General features: G+C 53.6%; 7 protein-coding genes across 7 annotated transcripts; all 7 read right to left on the bottom strand.

Annotated features, from left to right (window-relative positions):
* Nucleotides 1–29: 29 nt before the first annotated feature.
* BDY24DRAFT_440688 (uncharacterized protein) lies at nt 30–2,236 on the bottom strand. Its single transcript, XM_076644546.1, has 9 exons — nt 1,701–2,236; nt 1,522–1,632; nt 1,403–1,444; nt 1,218–1,337; nt 1,080–1,147; nt 953–1,011; nt 680–881; nt 552–609; nt 30–482 (listed from the first exon to the last, which is right to left on the bottom strand). The coding sequence occupies exons 1-9, from the start codon at nt 1,845–1,847 to the stop codon at nt 171–173; spliced, it is 1,119 nt and encodes a 372-aa protein (XP_076497398.1). The 5' UTR covers nt 1,848–2,236; the 3' UTR covers nt 30–170.
* A 300-nt stretch (nt 2,237–2,536) lies between these two features.
* BDY24DRAFT_32846 (alkaline-phosphatase-like protein) lies at nt 2,537–4,937 on the bottom strand. The gene is made up of 14 exons (XM_076637096.1): nt 4,821–4,937; nt 4,667–4,750; nt 4,529–4,601; nt 4,355–4,454; nt 4,167–4,281; nt 4,018–4,098; nt 3,879–3,940; nt 3,682–3,761; nt 3,371–3,542; nt 3,247–3,309; nt 3,078–3,095; nt 2,959–3,012; nt 2,740–2,897; nt 2,537–2,636 (listed from the first exon to the last, which is right to left on the bottom strand). Exons 2-14 carry the CDS (start codon nt 4,733–4,735, stop codon nt 2,608–2,610), a joined length of 1,074 nt encoding a protein of 357 aa, XP_076497397.1. The 5' UTR covers nt 4,736–4,750; nt 4,821–4,937; the 3' UTR covers nt 2,537–2,607.
* Nucleotides 4,695–6,150, bottom strand: BDY24DRAFT_32913 (uncharacterized protein). Its single transcript, XM_076637105.1, has 8 exons — nt 5,998–6,150; nt 5,668–5,925; nt 5,528–5,585; nt 5,431–5,437; nt 5,272–5,368; nt 5,015–5,099; nt 4,821–4,950; nt 4,695–4,750 (listed from the first exon to the last, which is right to left on the bottom strand). Exons 1-8 carry the CDS (start codon nt 6,016–6,018, stop codon nt 4,732–4,734), a joined length of 675 nt encoding a protein of 224 aa, XP_076497396.1. The 5' UTR covers nt 6,019–6,150; the 3' UTR covers nt 4,695–4,731.
* BDY24DRAFT_32912 (uncharacterized protein) lies at nt 6,151–7,508 on the bottom strand. The gene is made up of 3 exons (XM_076637104.1): nt 7,321–7,508; nt 6,384–7,199; nt 6,151–6,300 (listed from the first exon to the last, which is right to left on the bottom strand). Exons 1-3 carry the CDS (start codon nt 7,340–7,342, stop codon nt 6,284–6,286), a joined length of 855 nt encoding a protein of 284 aa, XP_076497395.1. The 5' UTR covers nt 7,343–7,508; the 3' UTR covers nt 6,151–6,283.
* BDY24DRAFT_386276 (aminotransferase) lies at nt 7,501–9,693 on the bottom strand. The gene is made up of 10 exons (XM_076640084.1): nt 9,608–9,693; nt 9,413–9,487; nt 9,201–9,330; nt 9,023–9,123; nt 8,701–8,864; nt 8,502–8,607; nt 8,319–8,421; nt 8,198–8,239; nt 7,861–8,104; nt 7,501–7,773 (listed from the first exon to the last, which is right to left on the bottom strand). Exons 1-10 carry the CDS (start codon nt 9,644–9,646, stop codon nt 7,602–7,604), a joined length of 1,176 nt encoding a protein of 391 aa, XP_076497394.1. The 5' UTR covers nt 9,647–9,693; the 3' UTR covers nt 7,501–7,601.
* A 451-nt stretch (nt 9,694–10,144) lies between these two features.
* On the bottom strand, nt 10,145–12,668 carry BDY24DRAFT_440686 (uncharacterized protein; the record flags this gene model as incomplete). Its single annotated transcript, XM_076644545.1, has 6 exons — nt 10,145–11,629; nt 11,725–11,805; nt 11,898–11,968; nt 12,032–12,064; nt 12,154–12,279; nt 12,413–12,668. The coding sequence occupies 6 exons, from the start codon at nt 12,666–12,668 to the stop codon at nt 10,145–10,147; spliced, it is 2,052 nt and encodes a 683-aa protein (XP_076497393.1).
* Nucleotides 12,669–14,013: 1,345 nt separating this feature from the next.
* Nucleotides 14,014–16,243, bottom strand: HOT13 (Hot13p). Its single transcript, XM_076640083.1, has 9 exons — nt 16,165–16,243; nt 16,030–16,089; nt 15,902–15,962; nt 15,449–15,461; nt 15,282–15,364; nt 15,114–15,156; nt 14,997–15,010; nt 14,847–14,914; nt 14,014–14,603 (listed from the first exon to the last, which is right to left on the bottom strand). Exons 2-9 carry the CDS (start codon nt 16,032–16,034, stop codon nt 14,465–14,467), a joined length of 426 nt encoding a protein of 141 aa, XP_076497392.1. The 5' UTR covers nt 16,035–16,089; nt 16,165–16,243; the 3' UTR covers nt 14,014–14,464.
* Nucleotides 16,244–16,401: the final 158 nt, after the last annotated feature.

The raw sequence follows: 16,401 nt of genomic DNA, 5'->3' as shown, positions 1-16,401 counted from the left end.
GAAAGAAACGGAAGGAACGACGGAGGAGAGGAAGGGACGCGTCTCGCCAGATGCGTTTCGTCCGCCTCTCTCTTCCTCGCTTCTTGCTCATCGAATTAGTGTGAGAGCCATGTTATCGGAGGCTAAGTTCTAAATAGGTCTAAGGACGAGAGTGACAAACGAAATGTAAACTAGGCCAACTGACGATCCCAAACATTCACCACCGGTTCCTCCCTCCTCCCCTCTCTCACAACCTCAACCTGAAACTCCCCAGTGTGCCCAGCTTCAGAGTCCTTCCTCGTATCAATCGTCTCCAGCGATATTTCGGAACCATGAGCTGCTGCTGGCCCTCGTCGATCTACGGAGAAGCTCCTCCCCTTGCCGATCTTGTTCGACTTCGAAGTCGGGTTGGAACTGGACGGCTGGTCGTTTCGAACGTCGATGGTCGAGTGAAGGATTTGAGACTGGCCGTGAAACTCGTTGGAGGGAAGGATTCGAAGGAACTGAAGAACGTCCTGATGAAGGAAAGGAGTGAGCGGGAGGAGACGGGGAGAGCGGGAAGGAAGACGAACTCTTTGGCTTCCGAAGATGAGGAAGACGACGATTCCAGCCAATGCTTGGTATATGGATCTGGGGAGAGCGGAAGTAGTGAGATTAGTTCTGGAACGGAGGAGCGAAGGGAGAAGAGAGTTGAACGCACGGTCCGAATGAAGAACCGACGAGTGAGATGGCAGCAAAGATGACGGATCCTCCAGCGTAGATCCCGAAGCTGAGCACTCGAATAGTGAAACCGAAGTCGAAGGGACTCTTGGTGACGTATCGGGCGTCCGAGGTGGTCTGGGAATCGCCAGCACTGGCATGGAGTCGAGAAGGGCGTCGAATGCACACGACCACCGTCCAAACTGTAAAGAGACCCCAGAGTTAGAGGCGAGGTGCGATTGAAGAAACGGGAGGCTAGGCTGAAAAGACTGACTCTCGAAGATGAGGGCGATCAAGAGGAAGAGAACCGCGATTCCTCGAGACGTGTAGGTTCTGGAGCGAAAACGACGACGCGTCAGTTTTGTCTTCGACCGACCCTTTGAGCATCGGGGAAGGCTCACATGCGTCCGTCGAGGTTGTAGGCTCCAAGAACAGTAACAGCGATGTTCTCAGGGTGAAGTGCCGAGGCCTGAGATGTTCAGAGCAAGAGCGTCAGACGTCGGACTCGAACGAGAGGGGAAGAAGAAAACCAAACGCACCACGGTCGAAACGATCAACATGGCGATGCAGCAGAACCATGGGATCACGAGAAGCGAAATATCTATGAACTTCTCCCACTTAATGGTGTTGGACCTATCTAGGACGACGATGACCCACATCTTGCGAAGAAGAAAGCAAAGCGTTAGCGACCCTGCACTCGTGAAGAGGCTCGAGCTCAGCTTACTCGGAAAATGATCGCAGCGAAGGTGCCCAGCGTGGCGAGGATCTGTAGAAGGGATCGAGAACAGAAGAATCAGTTTCAAAGGCCGGTAAAAAAAAGGGGGGAGAGAAGAGAGAGCTCACACCTGAGATCGCGAAAGCTGTAGAGCAGACTGCCACCGCAACGGAGGGCGCGTCTTCTTGACCCATGATCACACAGTGAAGGGCCGAGTCAATGATGAGAGCGATGATGAGCTAAGGAAAGCAAGAAGGAGGTCAGCATCGAGAGAGAAGAGGAGGGTGAGAAAGAAAGCAGGACGTACGTTGAGAAGTGTTGGGTGTCTCTTTTTTTTCTGCGCGTAGAAAATCAGAAGGAGGAACGAAAGGAGCGAAGCAGAGAGGATCTGGATGGTGTAGAAGGGTATTCGAATCGCCTTCTCTGAGGCAGTGCTGGGGTAGACAAAAACCATCGAAGAGGAGGATCGAGTCGAACGAAGACCGTCGACGCGGTTGATGAGAAGCGAGAGTCGTTGATGAGTTGATGAAGGAGAGCGGGACGGAGGTTTAGATAGACAGTCGGAGTTGGTGATGGTTTGAGGAAGAAAGAAGGAGTGAAAAGCGGGAACCGGGAATCAAAGGGAAGAAGACGAGAAGGGCGGTCGGGGAAAAGGGAGTGTTGATCGACACTCGGCGTTGAGACCACTTTTCCCCTCGAAGTTGATTGGATTCTGCGAGACCAAAGAGGAGAAGGGGTCAGAAGCTGTCAAAAGGAGTGATGGCTGAGCGCCGAGAGGGGGAGAAGGTGGGAAACTGTTGCGGTCTCGCGTGCGACGCGTGTCTTTGTTGTCTCGAACCACCCCCTTCCTTCGTTCGCTTCCTTAGACGTGTCCTGTTCATCGGTCCGCACGAACTCCGTTGTGTTCACGTTGTGGGCGTAGAATCAATCGACCTCTGTTGGCTGAGACGAGGGAGAAGGGAGAGAGAGGGCGTGTCTGAGTAGAAGAGGATCGAAGAACGAGATCGTGTGGCTGGTCAGTTAGAATCTTCCACTGAACGAGAGGAACTTGGCGCGTCGTCTGGTACTCACGATGTGGCTCGCAGTACTCGAAGCTTCATCGACATGTTTTGCCAGAGAAGGAAGGAGAGAGAGAGGCGGGACCCACAAGGGCGAACGACATCAAATCCGACGGAACTATCGACAGGCTCAGGAAATGTTGTCAGGCTGGAGATCTAGTCACAGTGGTGCCTCCTCTCGAGAGCTGCGAAAAGAATGTAGTACAGAGACGCGTCAGCTCAGGAGATGGGAAGAAAAGACGAAGAAGAGCTCTGACGCGTCGAGAGAAAGAGAAGTCGTCGACTCACCTCCTCCGACCGGTTTCCCGTCAACGAACTTGAGAGTCCCAACAGATGTATCTCTCCAATCTTGGGTTTCGGCATCTTCTGCATTCAGTCTCTCGGTGATAGCGTTGAGATCCAAAGCGAGTTGGTCGACGACGAAGCGAGCGAGCTCGGTTGATCCGCTGTAGATACCGCTAGTCAGTCAAAGTTGTCGATATGAGAGGCTGATCAAAAGGAGCGTACTGGTTTCCGACCATATCCTTGGTCAGGTGGGGAGGATAAGCAATCAAGTTGACGCTGCGAAGAGAGGGGAAGCGATCAGTTCGACGGCTGGACGCGACGGCGGGAAGATAGACACTCACTCGACAGCAGAATGGCCCCTGCATGATATGCCACGAGAAGAACAATTGTCAGGTTGAAGAACTCGGATCGAAGAACAGAGATGAACGAGACGAAAGATAGGCTCGAGCTCTCCGTCCGAAGGCCCGAGGACGAAGGAAAGCTGGCTCCGAACTTAGACGAGAGACGTACCCAGTGGTCCACTTGCACATCGCACGACGGGAGAGGGAATCGGCGATGACTCCCTCGAGAACGCTGCTCAAACCAGTTGCGTCAGAAATCGCTCGAGGTCTCTTTGAAAAAGAAGAAGACTCACTATCCAGGAGTCTTCAAGTTCTCCACGACGCCCTCGATCTCGGTAGAGTTCGCATCGAACACCCCGTAGGCACTGTAGATTTCCTCCTCGACAAATTTGGGAAGGTCGTCTCCCTTGTAAGCGACGACTCGGCTTGCGAGGGTAGCAGCTGAGTTCTTGCTCTTCGAGATGGCTACGGGGGGAAAGGCCAACGAAGATAAGAAAGAAACGGATCAGGAAAGAGGGAAGCGGGCTAGACTCGGACCAGACAGACTTATCGGTCTGGTTCGAGGCTAGAACGACGCGACAAACATGAACGACGATGAGCTCACCTTCGGGAACCCACTGGTATTCATGACCTCCAACGGTAGCTCCACCCAAAACCAGACCTCCGCACTCGTGATCGGCGGCACTTTTAAACAAGTGAAGATGTAAGAGAAGGGCAGAATAGTGAGCGTCAGCGATGAAGGAACGAAGCGAGACGAGACGCTTTTCCCTGCTCCCCTCACAGAATGAGAAAAGACTCTACCCAATGAAGACCGTGTCGTCATTTTCCTGTTCATCGATGAAGTCTACAATGACTTGAACGGCCTGTAAATTCGAAAAGAAAGAATGTAAACGACGACGCGTCGGGAGCCTTGGAACTCGACCTGATCACTCAGGCTCACCCTGTTCCACTCGAGAATCTCATGAAGATGACCAGGCAGATCGTGGGAGTGCGCAGCATGATCAATCTTCGAACCTTCGACCTGAAGGAAGGAGGAAAAGCAAGCAAGGTCAGAGAGAGAGGAGATCCAGACCGTCGAACAGAACAAACCATGATGAAGAAACCCTTCTCGCTATCAGCAGTAGCCAGTTTGAGTGCTTGAAGAGCGGTCTTGGTCATCTCGGAGAGGGAGGGCTCGAGAGTGGCGTTTCGTTCGATCTCGTAGCTGGAGGACAGCAAGATGAGGAAGATAGAGATCAGCGACGAACTCGCCAGAGGAAAGTTTGCGACGAACGTACTTCATGTGCGAACCCGTGAAGAGGCCAATCAATGGAAGAGTTACGTTGTTTCCTCCGTCGAGAGCATCGAATTGCTTCCTGTTGGTGAGGACGGAGTAGCCTGCAGGAGTCGACGAGGGAGTCAGTCAACTTCAGAAGCGACGAAGACGAAAGGAGACGCGACGCTGAACTGACCATCGTCCTTCGCCTGAGCAAGCAAGTCTTTCTGATCTCCTCGGCAGGATCGAGGGTAGTCTGAGGTGTTGGGCTGAAGGAGAAGACGAGGAGGAGTCAAAAGAGGTTCGACGGGGAAAGGAGAGAAAGTGAACGAACCTGGAAGTAGCAGAGCCCTCCTCCCATCATCAAGTCAACCGTGTGCCCGAGAGGAGTTCCTCCGATCATGTGCTCGGCGATGGTCTGTTTCGATTTGAGGAACGAAGGAAAAGAGTCAGGACGCGTTGTCCAACAGTCGTCCTTCGGAACTCACAGCTTCCTGTTCTCGATCATAGCAGTGAGAAGCGTACGACGCAGGAGTAGCGTGAGTGATTCGACTGGTAACGACGAGTCCAGTGAGGTATCCTTGAGCTGAGGCAGCTTCGAGGACGGTTCCGATGGGACTGAGAGAGGGCGACAGGTCAGCTTCCTCTCGCGCCGGCTTCGTTTCCCTTCTCTTCGACTTACCGAGCATCATCATCCGTACCGATAGCTCCGTTGTAGGTGAGGACTCCGGTTGAGTAGGCTGATGCTGCTGCAGCACTGTCGGTGACTGGAAAAGGGACGAAGAGAGAGAGAGAGCTCAGCGAGCGAGAGGAGAGGAATCGATTCTAACCTGGATCGGTTTCCTTTTGAAACTCACCCTGCGCATATGAACAACAAGGAAAGTCACAAGATAGTCAGCAAAGCATTGTAGAGCAGGACCGGAAAGCTTGAGCACTCACAAACGAATCACTCGACCTGGTCCTGACAGTTCCGATCAAAAGCTTGTCGGCTGGAAGTTGATCGTCCCAGGTTTTGTTCTGCTCCCATTGCCAGTAGCTACGAAACATACGACAATCAGCACACACCTCTTACTCTTGAAGACTCCAGTAAAGACTCACTTTCTTGCTGAAGGAAGAAGAACGGACGAGAACGAGGATCAGTCGCCCGAAATCTCTCCCTACTCCCTCCTCCCACCTCCCTCGTCTCTAAACTCACCAAAAACCTGCGAAGCAGGACCAAACCCATCCGGAACTGAGAAGATGACGTTCTTGACCTGCGTTCCCCACAACGGTCAGAACCAAGCAGCAAAAACCTAAAAAAAAAGAAGGAAGCAAAGCAAAGAAACGAGCGCTCACCTTGGGTTTGGTCGATCCAGCCTCCGGCTGCCCGAATCGATTCTTGTTGGGTACGTTGGGAGGTCCGTAAGCCAACCTGGATCCGTCCTCTCCTTTGGCGTTCTTGGGAGCGTCCCAGATGGGGTAGAAGGTCTGGAGAGCGAGGGGAGGAGCAGCGCAAGTGGCTGAAGCAGGGGAGGTGGTCGAGTTGTCTCGTGCGAGGAGAGGAGAAGGGATGTAGGAGGCTGAGGTTGTTTGGAGAGCTGAGAGTCCGATGAGCTGGGGGGGAGGAGAAGCGTCAGAACGTGATGGAATGACAGATGAAAAGAGAGGGAGTAGGGAGAGACGAACGAGGAAGGAAACGACGACCATCTTGAGGAGAGGGAGGGCTGATGCTGTTTGAAGTCAGGAAGTTCATCTCGTCGGAGAGAAGTCGATTCTGCTCGTGTGACACGAAAAATCGGCCAAGGCATCCGGCAGCTGTTGCTGCTTGAAAGCTGGAGCTACGAGAAAAGATGGACGCGTGGTGAGACCTTGGCGATTGAGCTTCAACGGAGGAGTCGGAGAGTTGGGGTGATAGATAAGGAAAGGGTGGAGGAAGTATTTTTCTGGACGGTAGGAAAGGTGAGAGTTGAGGTCATAAATCCGTCGAGCCTGCGAGAGAAAGACACGACGGAAGTCAGCGAAGGAGAAAGAAAGAAAGAAAGAAGGAAGAAAACGAGACGCGTCGAGCTCACCAAACAACTCTCCCTTCCCGACTCTCAACGTCCCCCTCCAAACCCTCCCCTCCCCATCTTCCTCCTCTTTACTACTCACTCTCACCCATTCCTCCTTCCCACTATCCCAGATAACCACCTCGATCTCCTCAACCACGCATCCTCGCCCTCTCGCCAGTTCAACGAACCTCTCCACCGCTCCTCTCCCTCCGTGGAGACCTGCCGTCAGATGCGCTGTTCCTCCTTCTTCCGACGGTAACAGAAGAGCGAGAATGGAGGAGAGTAGGTCGGAGTGACCTGCTGTGTAGTGGAGAAGGTCGGAGAGGAGGAGGGTGGGGAACCGACGAGGCGAGGTCGAGGAGGAGGGAGAGAGGAGCAGAGCCGAGGGCGAAGCTCCCCATTCGTGTCCTAGTACCTCCCAGTTCACTCCAGACGACGACGAGGAAGGTCCTATGTTGGTTTCCAAGTTCTCCTTCAAAGCCTTCAAGATCTCCTCTGCCCCAAAGTCCGTCGAGACCAGCTCTCCTCCCTCAGCTCTCATCTTCCAGCTCGCCGCGACTCCTGCCAGTCCGCTCCCAGCTCCTAGTTCCGCGATCCTCTCCGTTCCATCTTTCCGAAGCGGGATCGTTTCCGAGAGGAGAAGATGAGCGAGGTAAAGGGAGGAGGGCCAAAGGTACGACGCTTGGAGATGATTGAGGTTGGCTGGAGGGGAGGCGAGGAGGAGTTTGAACGGCGAGGGCAGGGAAGGGTGGGTGTAGAGCAAGTGGGTTTCCGAGGCGGGGAGGGAGTGAGCGATGATCGGTTGGGAGAAGAGGGAGGAAAGGGAAGATTCAAAGACTGTAGAGGAATGGAGGGACGAAGGGGAGGAAGGAGAAAAGAGGTGAGCTCGAGAGAAGGAGAAGGAGGTTTGGTTTTGAAAACGAAGCTCGTGAAGGAATAATCATTCAAGCTAGCTTACTGTCTTCCGTATCCATATCCATATCCTGAAGTCTATAAAGCGAAGACGAAGGGCCGAGAACGAGAGCTTGACGTGTTCCGAGGGAAGGAAGGAGCAGGTGAGCTCAAGCGTTCTTGAATTTCGTCGAAGCTCACCCTTTCCCCTTTCTTGGTCTCTCTTTCAACCCGGCCGACGTTCAAATGAAAGCAAAAACAGTATATGTGTCCCCTCTAATCTATCTATAACATCAATGATACAACCTCGACTCTAAAAGATCTCGATATCCAGCTCGAACGTTGCCCTTAAGCCGACGTCGACTTGCAAACGACTCCCCATCCCTTGGGTCCAGCGATTCGTCCCTCCTGGATCGAGGTGATCATGGCGAGAAGAGCAGTAGCGTAAGGTCCGAGTCCAGATTCCGACGTAGGAACGGGGAGATCCTCGATGGTTCCCTCGGCGTTGGGGATACCGATTCTGCGAGACGCGAAGAGAAAGAGAGACGAGAGGTCAGCGACGAACGAACCGCTGCGAGTATTATCAGTCTAAGGATGGGCGACTCACCTCTCAACAGGGCAAACGATAGCAGCAGTTCCAGCTCCGAAAGCCTCCTTGAGCTTGCCTTCCGACGACCAAAGCTTGAGATCGTCCAAGGTGAACTCCCTCTCCTCGACCTCGAACTTGCTGGTAGGGAGACCCTCGACGACGAACTCTCCGGCGATGTGGGAGCGAGAGAGAGAGAGGAGGGAGTCTCGAGTGACTCCGGGGAGAATCTGACCGTTGAGAGGAGGGGTGATGAGGTGGGTGACTGGGAGGGAGGAGGAGCGAACGAACGGAGAGGAGATCAGCTTCTTGTGAGACAGGTCGAGGAAAGATAAGAACCGAAGGAAGAGAGGCTCACCTCCATCAGCGGACTCGTAGGCGACGAACAAGTTCATCTGACCTGATGACGATGAAAAGAGGAGACGAGAGTCAGAGGGCGACGCGAACGAATCGTTGTTGACAAGACCGTGTAGACTCACCACACTCGGTAACTCGAGGACCCATGCACCACAGGTTCTGATCGTATCCGAGCTCCTGAGCGGTCCTCTGAGGGACGAAGCATGGGGCGTAGTTGAGGGCGAGCTGGAGACGAACAATCCGACACAGAGACGCGTTGAAGTCAGCTCTCGTCTCTTCTCTTTCGACGAGTATCGGGAACGAACCTTGAAAGCACCAGTTCCTCCGGGCCAGGACCTAACAGCATCAGTAGTAGCGAGAAGGGAAACAGGCTTGAATCCCTTGGGGAAGAAGGGTCCAACGGGGCTCATGCTGAGGAGGGGAAAGGAAGGGAGAAGGCCGAGGTGAGCTTTCCGACTCCTTTCCTTCTTTTCGACCAAGACTCAGATCGAAAGAGGGACGTACATGACGAAGAGCAAGCAATCATCGCTGGCTCCAACTCCGAGGGTGGGTCGAGTTCCGATCATGGTAGGTCGGAGGTAGAGGGAGAAGGGAGGAGGAGGAATGAACTTCTCGTCGAGCTTGACAAGGGTTTGGATGAGGGAAATGAGGGCTTCGGGCTCGAATTGCTGCACAGAAGAAAAGAGGTAGAGAGTTGGTTTGAATGCAGTCAGTGGGATGAGTCAAGTTTCTTGGCCTGAAGCTGCTCGAGTCGGATCGGGACCATGTTTGGTCGCCGAACGGACGAAAGGAGGAGGAGGGGAGGGGAGGGAGAAGAGGGACTGACAGGAAGAGCGACTCGTCCCGCACTTCGAAGCATTCGAGCCATGTTCATATCAGGCCTGAAGAGACGAGGCTCGGCTCCTTCAGACTTGTAGGCCTTCATACCTGAGGGAGTACGAAAGAGGAGAGAGTTTCGTTAGGCTCTGAGCGCTTCGGAGGGAGGGCGCGAAGGGAGGGCTTGCCTTCGAACAGAGAGGGAGCGTAGTGGAAGACGGCTGAAGCTGGGGAGAGGGCGAGAGGACCGTAAGGGACGATCTTGGGAGCCTGCCATCCTTCTCCAGGGACGTGTCGGATGGTGAGCATGTGGTCAGACTGAGAGAGAGAGAAGGAAGGGAAAGTCGGGAGGTCAGCTTCGCCTTCTCTTCTTCTTCTTTGGTAAGCGAGAGATACTGACGAAGTGAGCTCCCCATACGAGGTTATCTGGAAGAGTGGTAGGGTTGGGGTTTCGCTCGATGGTGAGCTTGGAAGGCTGGTAGTGAGAAAAGACAAGAAGGGGAAGGGGAGGAGGAGCGAGAGCTCAAAAAGTCAGTCCGAGCTTTCCTCTGTTCCCTTCTTCCCTCTGTGAATCTCGAAAGCGACGAGGGCTCACGTCGATACCGGTGAGAGTCTTTTTAGCGAAGATGGTCATCTTGAGAAGGTTGAAGGAAAAGAGGTGGGGGAGGGTGGGAGGGCTGGTGGGTGTTGAGAGGGAGGAAGGAGAAAGTCAAAAGAGGTCGGTCGGTGACTCAGAGTTCGGAGATAACGAAAGAAAAATATATTGAGAGAGAGAGATTCATCAACATCGTGTGCTTGGAAATAGAAGGCATGTAGGAGGGGAGAGCAGAGAACGAAAACAAGGTTCAAAAACAAAGGGTTTGCGAGCGAATGTGGTCGAGGCGAGGCAGCGAAAGAAAACAACTGCGAAAGAACGAGCGAGAGACAGAGCTAGGAGGGGTAAAGAAGTGAGGCGGCATATGACAAGAAGAGTCGCAGAAAGAAAGAAGAGAACACACAAGAGTAACCTAGGGGAAAGAAACGAAGACATCGTCGAGAACGAGAACGAGAACGAAAGAGAAAAGAAAAACAACACGCGTCGTGACTCGTCGTCGTCCGTTACCAACCCGCCCTCATCGCAATTTCCTTGACCTCAAACTCGCCACCTCTCTCCCTCAGGGAAAGATCCAAAGGCCTGGTTCCCGACGTAGGGCTTCAGAGCCTCGATGACGTTCGGCGAGTTCGATCCTCCCGTCCAAATCTCGTTCGAGACGACGTGTTCTTCCTGCCCGAAAGAGACGTGATTGGATCGATAATCGGTGAAAGAGGAGGACTGATGGATATTGGGAGAGGTGGGGAGAAGTTGGTTTGGATGGGAGTAGGAGGTGGAAGGAGGAGGGTAGTTGAACTGGTTCGATCGGCCGACGTGTTGTTGGGAGGGATGCTCGGGAGAGAGATGGAAGAGAGGAGGCTGAGGAGGATAGTTGAAGTGCGAGTTGGAGGAAGACTGGGTCTGGGGGTGGATGTATGGGGAGATGGATGGAGTCGAGAGACCTGCTGGAGGAGGGACGTCGTTGTAAGCGAGGGAGTGGGCTTGTCCAAAGTTGGGATGGAAGTGAGGGAGATGAGCCGATCCGAAAGACGATGACGATGTGTGTGTCGAAGGAAGAAAAGGTGATTGAAGAGGAGCTGGTTCCCATCGTGGTTGTTGAGCAGGTTGCTGAAGCTGCTCGACGCGTCCTCCGGTTGGAACGCTGCCCCCTCTCGTTCTCCACTCCGTTTCACTTCTTGAGTTCCCTCCCGCCCTCCACTGCACTCCGCTCTCCATGCCCATCTTCATCTCGTTCTCTGCTCGAGATCCGAATCCCAGTCCGACGGGGGGAGGAGCCCAGCCTCGAACGAGGAGTGGAACCTGCTTTTGAGCTCTTGCCGTCGAGGGATTTGAGTTAGAAGTAGGGTAGGGGTAGGATTCGGATTGGTAGGTGATAGACTGGTCGGAAGGAGGGAATGTTGAGGACACGGGGGTGGAAGGGTAAGGCGGAGGGGGGGCGTAAGAAGGTCGATTGGAGGGAAGAGATCGGATCTCGGCGAGACTTTGAGGCTTCTCGTAGAACCCCGACGAGGGAGATGAGGAGGACCAGGTATTGAGCGAGGGGACCGAAGGGATGGCGATCAAGCGTCGTGGAGCCGAGGAGAAGTTGGTGGGAGGAGAGATGTTCGACGAGGGGCTTCGTTGAGTCGAGCGAGGAGGTGGGTAGATGTCGGAGGGAGTTGGGTACGGTTGGGAGGTTGTTCGACGAGCGAGTCTGTCGTTGCTGGCTCCACTGGACGCTCGGCCTGAGGGGACGAGGCCGACGCGACGAGGCTGTTGACCGTTGGACCTGACCGCGTCTCCTGACTGCTCGACGAGGTGAAGGTGTTTTCCTCCGTCTCCCTGGTAGCTTCCGTCTGTTTCGTCGTCGTTCTGAACCCATCGAGTTGGCTCTGACTCGTTCAGCATCCCTCCGAGACCGAGAGCCGACGAGGACGACGATTTTCCTAGATGAGAGTTGACGAGGGTTTGCTGTTTCACTCGAGATCGAGGGATGTAGGTCTTCCCACCTCGAGATCCCTTCTTTCGACTTCCGTTTGGTCGTCGCTGAAGAAAGGAAAGACAGGCGGAATTCAGCCCAACGTCGGACACGACGAGTCGAAGCATTGAAGAGAAGAAGACAGCATCGACGATGAACTCACGACGTATTTGTAGTCTGGGTAGCGAGCATCGAAGGCAGCTTTGAGGCTAGTAGCTTGTCCCAAGTAGAACTCCTTTGAAGTCTAGGAAACGAAGAGAGGAGAGGGAAGCGATGAGTCTTTCGATCGGAAGTTGACAGGCGATCGCGACGAGCCTGCAGCGTGTTTCCACTCACCTTGTCCATGCCCTTCCACTCCACGCTGAGGATAGAAGATATCTCTCCCGTCTTGAGCTCCTGATACTTGCCTGAAAAGTAGAAAGGACCGGTGTCAGCTTGCTATGTTTTGCTCCCGTTCAAGGGAAGCGAACAAGGACGCGCCTCGAAGTTCGGAACGTCGAAACCTCGAGAAAATCACTGAAAAGTTGAAGGAAAGAAGGTCAGTATGGAATATAGACGAGTTCAGATCTAAGTAGGTAAAATTTGAGCTCACTGAAACCGTTCATCGGTCGTCTGGGCTCCCCGACCGAGTTGAAGCCTTGTTCGAGAATCGAGGGAGGCAGCACTCCTCCTGGAGGAATCGCGGTGCGAGGAACGATGGTCGCAGCAGAGGAGTGGTCTGTGCAGCGAGAGGTCGAAGAACCATCGAAGAAGGAGGAGGAGGAGAAAAGAAGGAGGAAGGTCAGAGTGGGGAAGAAAGGGGGGTTGAAAGAGACGTGAAGGGAGGGGACGAAGGCCTCGAAGGCACGAACCTGTCGACTTCTCCTTTCTTCCGAGAGCTTGACTGGACGTTGACGTAGAGATCTGTCCTTTGTATCCACTGGTAGACGGTGTGTTGGTGGCAGGAACGGAGAGGGAAGAGTCGGAGAGAGGGAATCGAAGGGAGGTGGGAGTGAGGGGAGAGAAGGAAGACGTCGCGGGGCTGAAGCCGAAGGACGCTTCTGAGGCTGAGTAGGAGGAATGTTCGTCGTCCGAGCTAGAGAAGTCGTCTTCTTCGTGAGAGGACATCGTGTTGAGAAGGAGAGGAGAAGAAGGGGAGAGGGAAGGTGGAGGTTCAGAGAGACAAAGAGAAAGAGAAGAGAGGAAAGAAAGGTCATTGGGTTCAGCCGAGACACCTGTGCCCCTTTATTTTGTTTGTTCTGTTTGAAGGGCCTGGACGATCGCTTTGATTATCGTGGAAATCGTGCGAAAGAGCGAAATCATGCGCCAGTCGAGGAAAGAGGCCAGCAAGGCTTCATGAAACTCGAAAAGAGCTATAGCCAGAACACGACAGGGAAGGAGAGTTTCCTTCTTCTCTTCTCTCCCTTCACAGCTATCTATCTCTTTGCTCCCGAGACATCTTAGAGGGGTACCTCGAGAAGAACCGAAGAAGGAATCGGGCGGGAGGGGCAAAGCCCGCTTCGCTCCCTGCTCTCTTTCTCTCGCAAATCTGCCCGTTGCCATGTTTGAAGTTTCCCTGGCGGAGTAAAGGAAGACCTGTTTTTGACACTTTACTTGACTCCGCAGGTCGTAAGAAAACCGGTCGAGATCTCTGCTGCCAACTTTTCATGTTCGACGCGACGACCGCGCAGATTCTCCTTGGTTTCGTCAGGTACGCCTAGAAGCAGAGGTTCAGCCCTTCAAGGGTAGTATATACGGTCTCAAGGCAATCGAGAGTCTTCGAGAGATTTCCGAGATGGTTTCTGGAACGAGGTTGAACGAGTTCATTTGCCTCGACGCGTCGAACCCAATACTTGAAAGCTCGAGACGGCTCGACTCGACTCATCTCCTTCGCCCCTTCAAGCTCTCACCAAGTGCCCAGCATACTTCTAGATTTGAGTGAAATCATCTTCAACGATTTGTTGACCTGCTATGGCAGCAGAGGAGGGAAGAAGAGCGCGTTTCAGCAAGAGCTCGTCCCTTCTTCCCCTCCCTTCGCTCAGAACTCCTCCCAAAGTTTCTCTCGCTTCCGAATAGCGGAGCGTATCCATGTCAAACAAAGTGTCTCGATCAGCTTCCTGGCTGTGGTAGAGCCAAAGATAAGGAAAGGAGGGAGAGAGGGAGATGACGGGAGGAAGAATGGTTGAGTGATGAAAGGGAAGGCCCGACGAGCAAAGGAAAAGTCTTCCTTTTCCTTCAACTTTAGACTCTATCAGGAGCGGCCCATCACTCATTCTCGTCGGGTTGTCAGAAGAGGAAGAAATGCTGACCAGAGAACTCGTCCTTCTCGGCCTTCTCGCCTACTCGCGACGCGTCTGACTCGAACAGGTCCTTCCTTCCCTCCGCCCTCCACTGCATCTCTCTCCGCTAGATTTGCGTGGAGAACAAAGGAAAAGCGTAGTTCTGGCCGAGGCTTAGGCAAACGCCTAAGCTAGGGGTCGAAACTGCAGCGCAATCAAGCGGAAAAGGGAGTCGAACAGCCCCAAGGAGGGAGAAATCGGAACGAGAACCAACCGACTCATCTGGGAGACAGACCTCAGGGAAGGTTCTCCAACTTGTGTCATCGAGGTGAGATGAGAGGTGGAGGATTATATGCGGGATCGGAAAGAGAGAAAGAGAGGCCGAAGGGCGAAAAGAGAGGGAGGGGGCCAGGGCAGAGAGAGAGAGGGAGAAGAGAAGAGAAGAGGAAGGAAAACCTTCCTTCCCGATGAAGACGGCTGGCTAGCAGGCTGAAGGTGCTCCACAAGCAGCACGTCCCCGACGGTCTCTCTCCCTCTCAAGAGGCGCGTCCTCTTTGACGTCTCTCGAGTCGATGTCCTCCTTCCTCCGTCCTCTCCCCTCTCGCTTTCCAAAACACAACGAATGAACATACCAAACCATCCAAATCAATCCTCCATCCCAGCGATTCCCCCCATCTGCCCAGCTACACTTCCTGCTCGGATGTCGACCTTGTCTGAAACGTCCTTCCCTCGAGCGAAAGCACCCCGTTCGTCCTCTCCCTTCAGACGGTCGTCTTTGATCATTCTGTCGAGCGGACCGGACAGAATAGAGTGAGAATATGAGGGAGGGGAATGGAGTTGGGTCGAGTTGGATGGAAGGGAGAGGCAAAGTGACGAGAGAGGGGAGGGCGGAGAAAGAAGGAAGGAAGGAAGGGACGGAGGGAGAGAAACGATGTGGTCAGATCTCGATTTAAACTGGGTTATCGACCTTAGCAGTAGATGTAAAGCAAGGTAAGAGAGGATAGATAGGATGAGAGGTGGTACGGACTTGGAGTTGATCCTCGCGTCCTCTCCCTCCACTCCGAGAATGGCTTGTGGGATTTTGGCCTCCAGAACCTGGAAGAAGGGCAGAAGTCAACGCGTGAGCTCTTCTCAGTCTACTCGATACTGTGCTCGTGGAAGACAAGGAGGGACGAACGTAGTGGTTATCGCCTGGTCGAGGACAAGGAGAGGATGGAGGGGACGAGAAGTTGGTGAGCTCGTTCGAGAGAAGACGACGAAGAGGAAGACTGGACTGGGCAACATCGAAACGTACAGTGAGGACAGTATTCATCAGAATCCTCGTACGTTGTCATGTCCTGAAGGTGGAGAGCGAAGAGGAGGCAAACGACGAAGGGAGGGAAGTCAGCTCTCGAGCTCAACGAAGGAAGTCGAAATAGAAACTAGCTCGCCCCGTTAGAACCCAATAAGAGATGAAACTCACCTTCCTGAAAGCCTTCTTACACTTCTTGCACATGAAGGCCATCTCCATCGTTCGAGCCAGCTTGTGATCTGAGCGCTCCTCGTCTGAAACGGCATGGAAGGAGAAGAGGAGGTCAGCTCGAGTTTCTGCAAGAAGCTTATGAGAAAGAAGAGGGACAAGGGACGAACGACATTGAGGACACTGAAGATCAGAGGAAGGAAGCGAAAAAGAGGAAGCAGAAGGAGAGTCAGCTCTCTCTCTCTCGATAAAGGGAGGAAGGGGAGGAGGTGCGAGCTCGAGCTGTCCCTCTCTTTGTGCTCTGTTGAAGCCCGCGGACCACCAGCATCTCGAGAAAGCACTTCCCCTGCTTGCTCTAGCACATTATAGGCACTCAGGTTTGCCGACCTCGAGCGAGCAAGGGTTGAAGGCTCGCCACCGAGGCAAGAGCGAAAGGAAGCGAAGGAGTTGAGCTCGACGCTTCCTTCTCTTCCCTTCGCTGACTCTTCCTCCCCCGAGCCCAACTGCACAGGAGCGAAGACCCATCCCCTCCAGCGTCTACGTGGTCCCGAGACTACCCCCAAGACGACGTAGAGTGCTCTCCTTGATTCTGAGAAGACAAGAGGAGGAAGAGAGGGACTCACGTCAAACCATTTAGCGCAACAAGGAGCTCGGACGGCGACCTGGGCGTTCAGGATGTGTTTGCTAGAGGATATAAACGAGAACAGTGGTGAGTTTAGGATGATAACGTTAAATGGAGGACGCGACTCACCACATAAGAGGGAAGGGGGCTGAGGATCGAGAGAGAAAGAGCTGGAGCTGAAGGGAGAAGCTGAGCATGGGGAGGAAGAAAGTTGAACAGCTGTTCAGCCAGCAGTTCTTCCAATTTGTTGGAGATAGAGCTCACCTGATGTAGCTGAGGTTGAGAAGGGAAGCTGAGAGCTGAGAAAATACGAGTTTGAGGGAAAGGAGAGAAGGAGGAGTGGGCGGTGATGGAAGGAAGACGACGAAGCTCAGATTCCCTCCTCGCCCTCGACGTCCTCCTTCACGACGCTTCGATATCTCTGTTCGAGTCGGTTCGGCTCTGTAGCCTGATTGTTTTCCCTTCCTCTCAACGCGAAGAAGTCCTTTCGACTTAAACTTT

The sequence above is a fragment of the Mrakia frigida genome, assembly GCF_051309035.1.
Source record: "Mrakia frigida strain ATCC 22029 unplaced genomic scaffold BDY24scaffold_12, whole genome shotgun sequence".
NCBI lineage: Eukaryota > Fungi > Basidiomycota > Tremellomycetes > Cystofilobasidiales > Mrakiaceae > Mrakia > Mrakia frigida.
Note: the sequence above shows the minus strand (reverse complement) of the source record. Positions and strands in the feature narration are given on the sequence as shown.

Bases quoted from the DNA above. Each gene is read 5' to 3' on its own strand.
- HOT13 (XM_076640083.1), bottom strand. The intron at 15,157-15,281 runs GTGAGTTTCATC...CTCCACCTTCAG, and splicing joins GTAAGAAGGCTTTCAGGAAG to GACATGACAACGTACGAGGA. The intron at 14,604-14,846 runs GTCCGTACCACC...TCCGCTCGACAG, and splicing joins GACGCGAGGATCAACTCCAA to AATGATCAAAGACGACCGTC.
- BDY24DRAFT_32846 (XM_076637096.1), bottom strand. From the start codon at position 4,735: ATGATCGGAGGAACTCCTCTCGGGCACACGGTTGACTTGATGATGGGA. The intron at 4,099-4,166 runs GTTTGTTCTGTT...TCCTTCCTTCAG, and splicing joins AGAAGGGTTTCTTCATCATG to GTCGAAGGTTCGAAGATTGA. The intron at 2,898-2,958 runs GTACGCTCCTTT...CGGTATCTACAG, and splicing joins AAGGATATGGTCGGAAACCA to CGGATCAACCGAGCTCGCTC.
- BDY24DRAFT_32912 (XM_076637104.1), bottom strand. From the start codon at position 7,342: ATGGATATGGATACGGAAGACA. The intron at 7,200-7,320 runs GTAAGCTAGCTT...ATTCCTCTACAG, and splicing joins GGATATGGATACGGAAGACA to TCTTTGAATCTTCCCTTTCC.
- BDY24DRAFT_440688 (XM_076644546.1), bottom strand. From the start codon at position 1,847: ATGGTTTTTGTCTACCCCAGCACTGCCTCAGAGAAGGCGATTCGAATA. The intron at 1,338-1,402 runs GTAAGCTGAGCT...CTTCTTCGCAAG, and splicing joins TCGCTGCGATCATTTTCCGA to ATGTGGGTCATCGTCGTCCT. The intron at 610-679 runs GTGCGTTCAACT...CGCTCTCCCCAG, and splicing joins GTCGGTTCTTCATTCGGACC to ATCCATATACCAAGCATTGG.
- BDY24DRAFT_386276 (XM_076640084.1), bottom strand. From the start codon at position 9,646: ATGACCATCTTCGCTAAAAAGACTCTCACCGGTATCGAC. The intron at 9,331-9,412 runs GTCAGTATCTCT...TCTCTCTCTCAG, and splicing joins TCGTATGGGGAGCTCACTTC to TCTGACCACATGCTCACCAT. The intron at 8,865-9,022 runs GTCAGTCCCTCT...TCTTCTGTGCAG, and splicing joins CGGGACGAGTCGCTCTTCCT to CAATTCGAGCCCGAAGCCCT.
- BDY24DRAFT_32913 (XM_076637105.1), bottom strand. From the start codon at position 6,018: ATGGTCGTCGTTTCCTTCCTC. The intron at 5,586-5,667 runs GTGAGCGCTCGT...TGGGGAACGCAG, and splicing joins CTGGATCGACCAAACCCAAG to GTCAAGAACGTCATCTTCTC. The intron at 5,100-5,271 runs GTGAGTGCTCAA...TCCCTTTTCCAG, and splicing joins CCAGGTCGAGTGATTCGTTT to TCACCGACAGTGCTGCAGCA.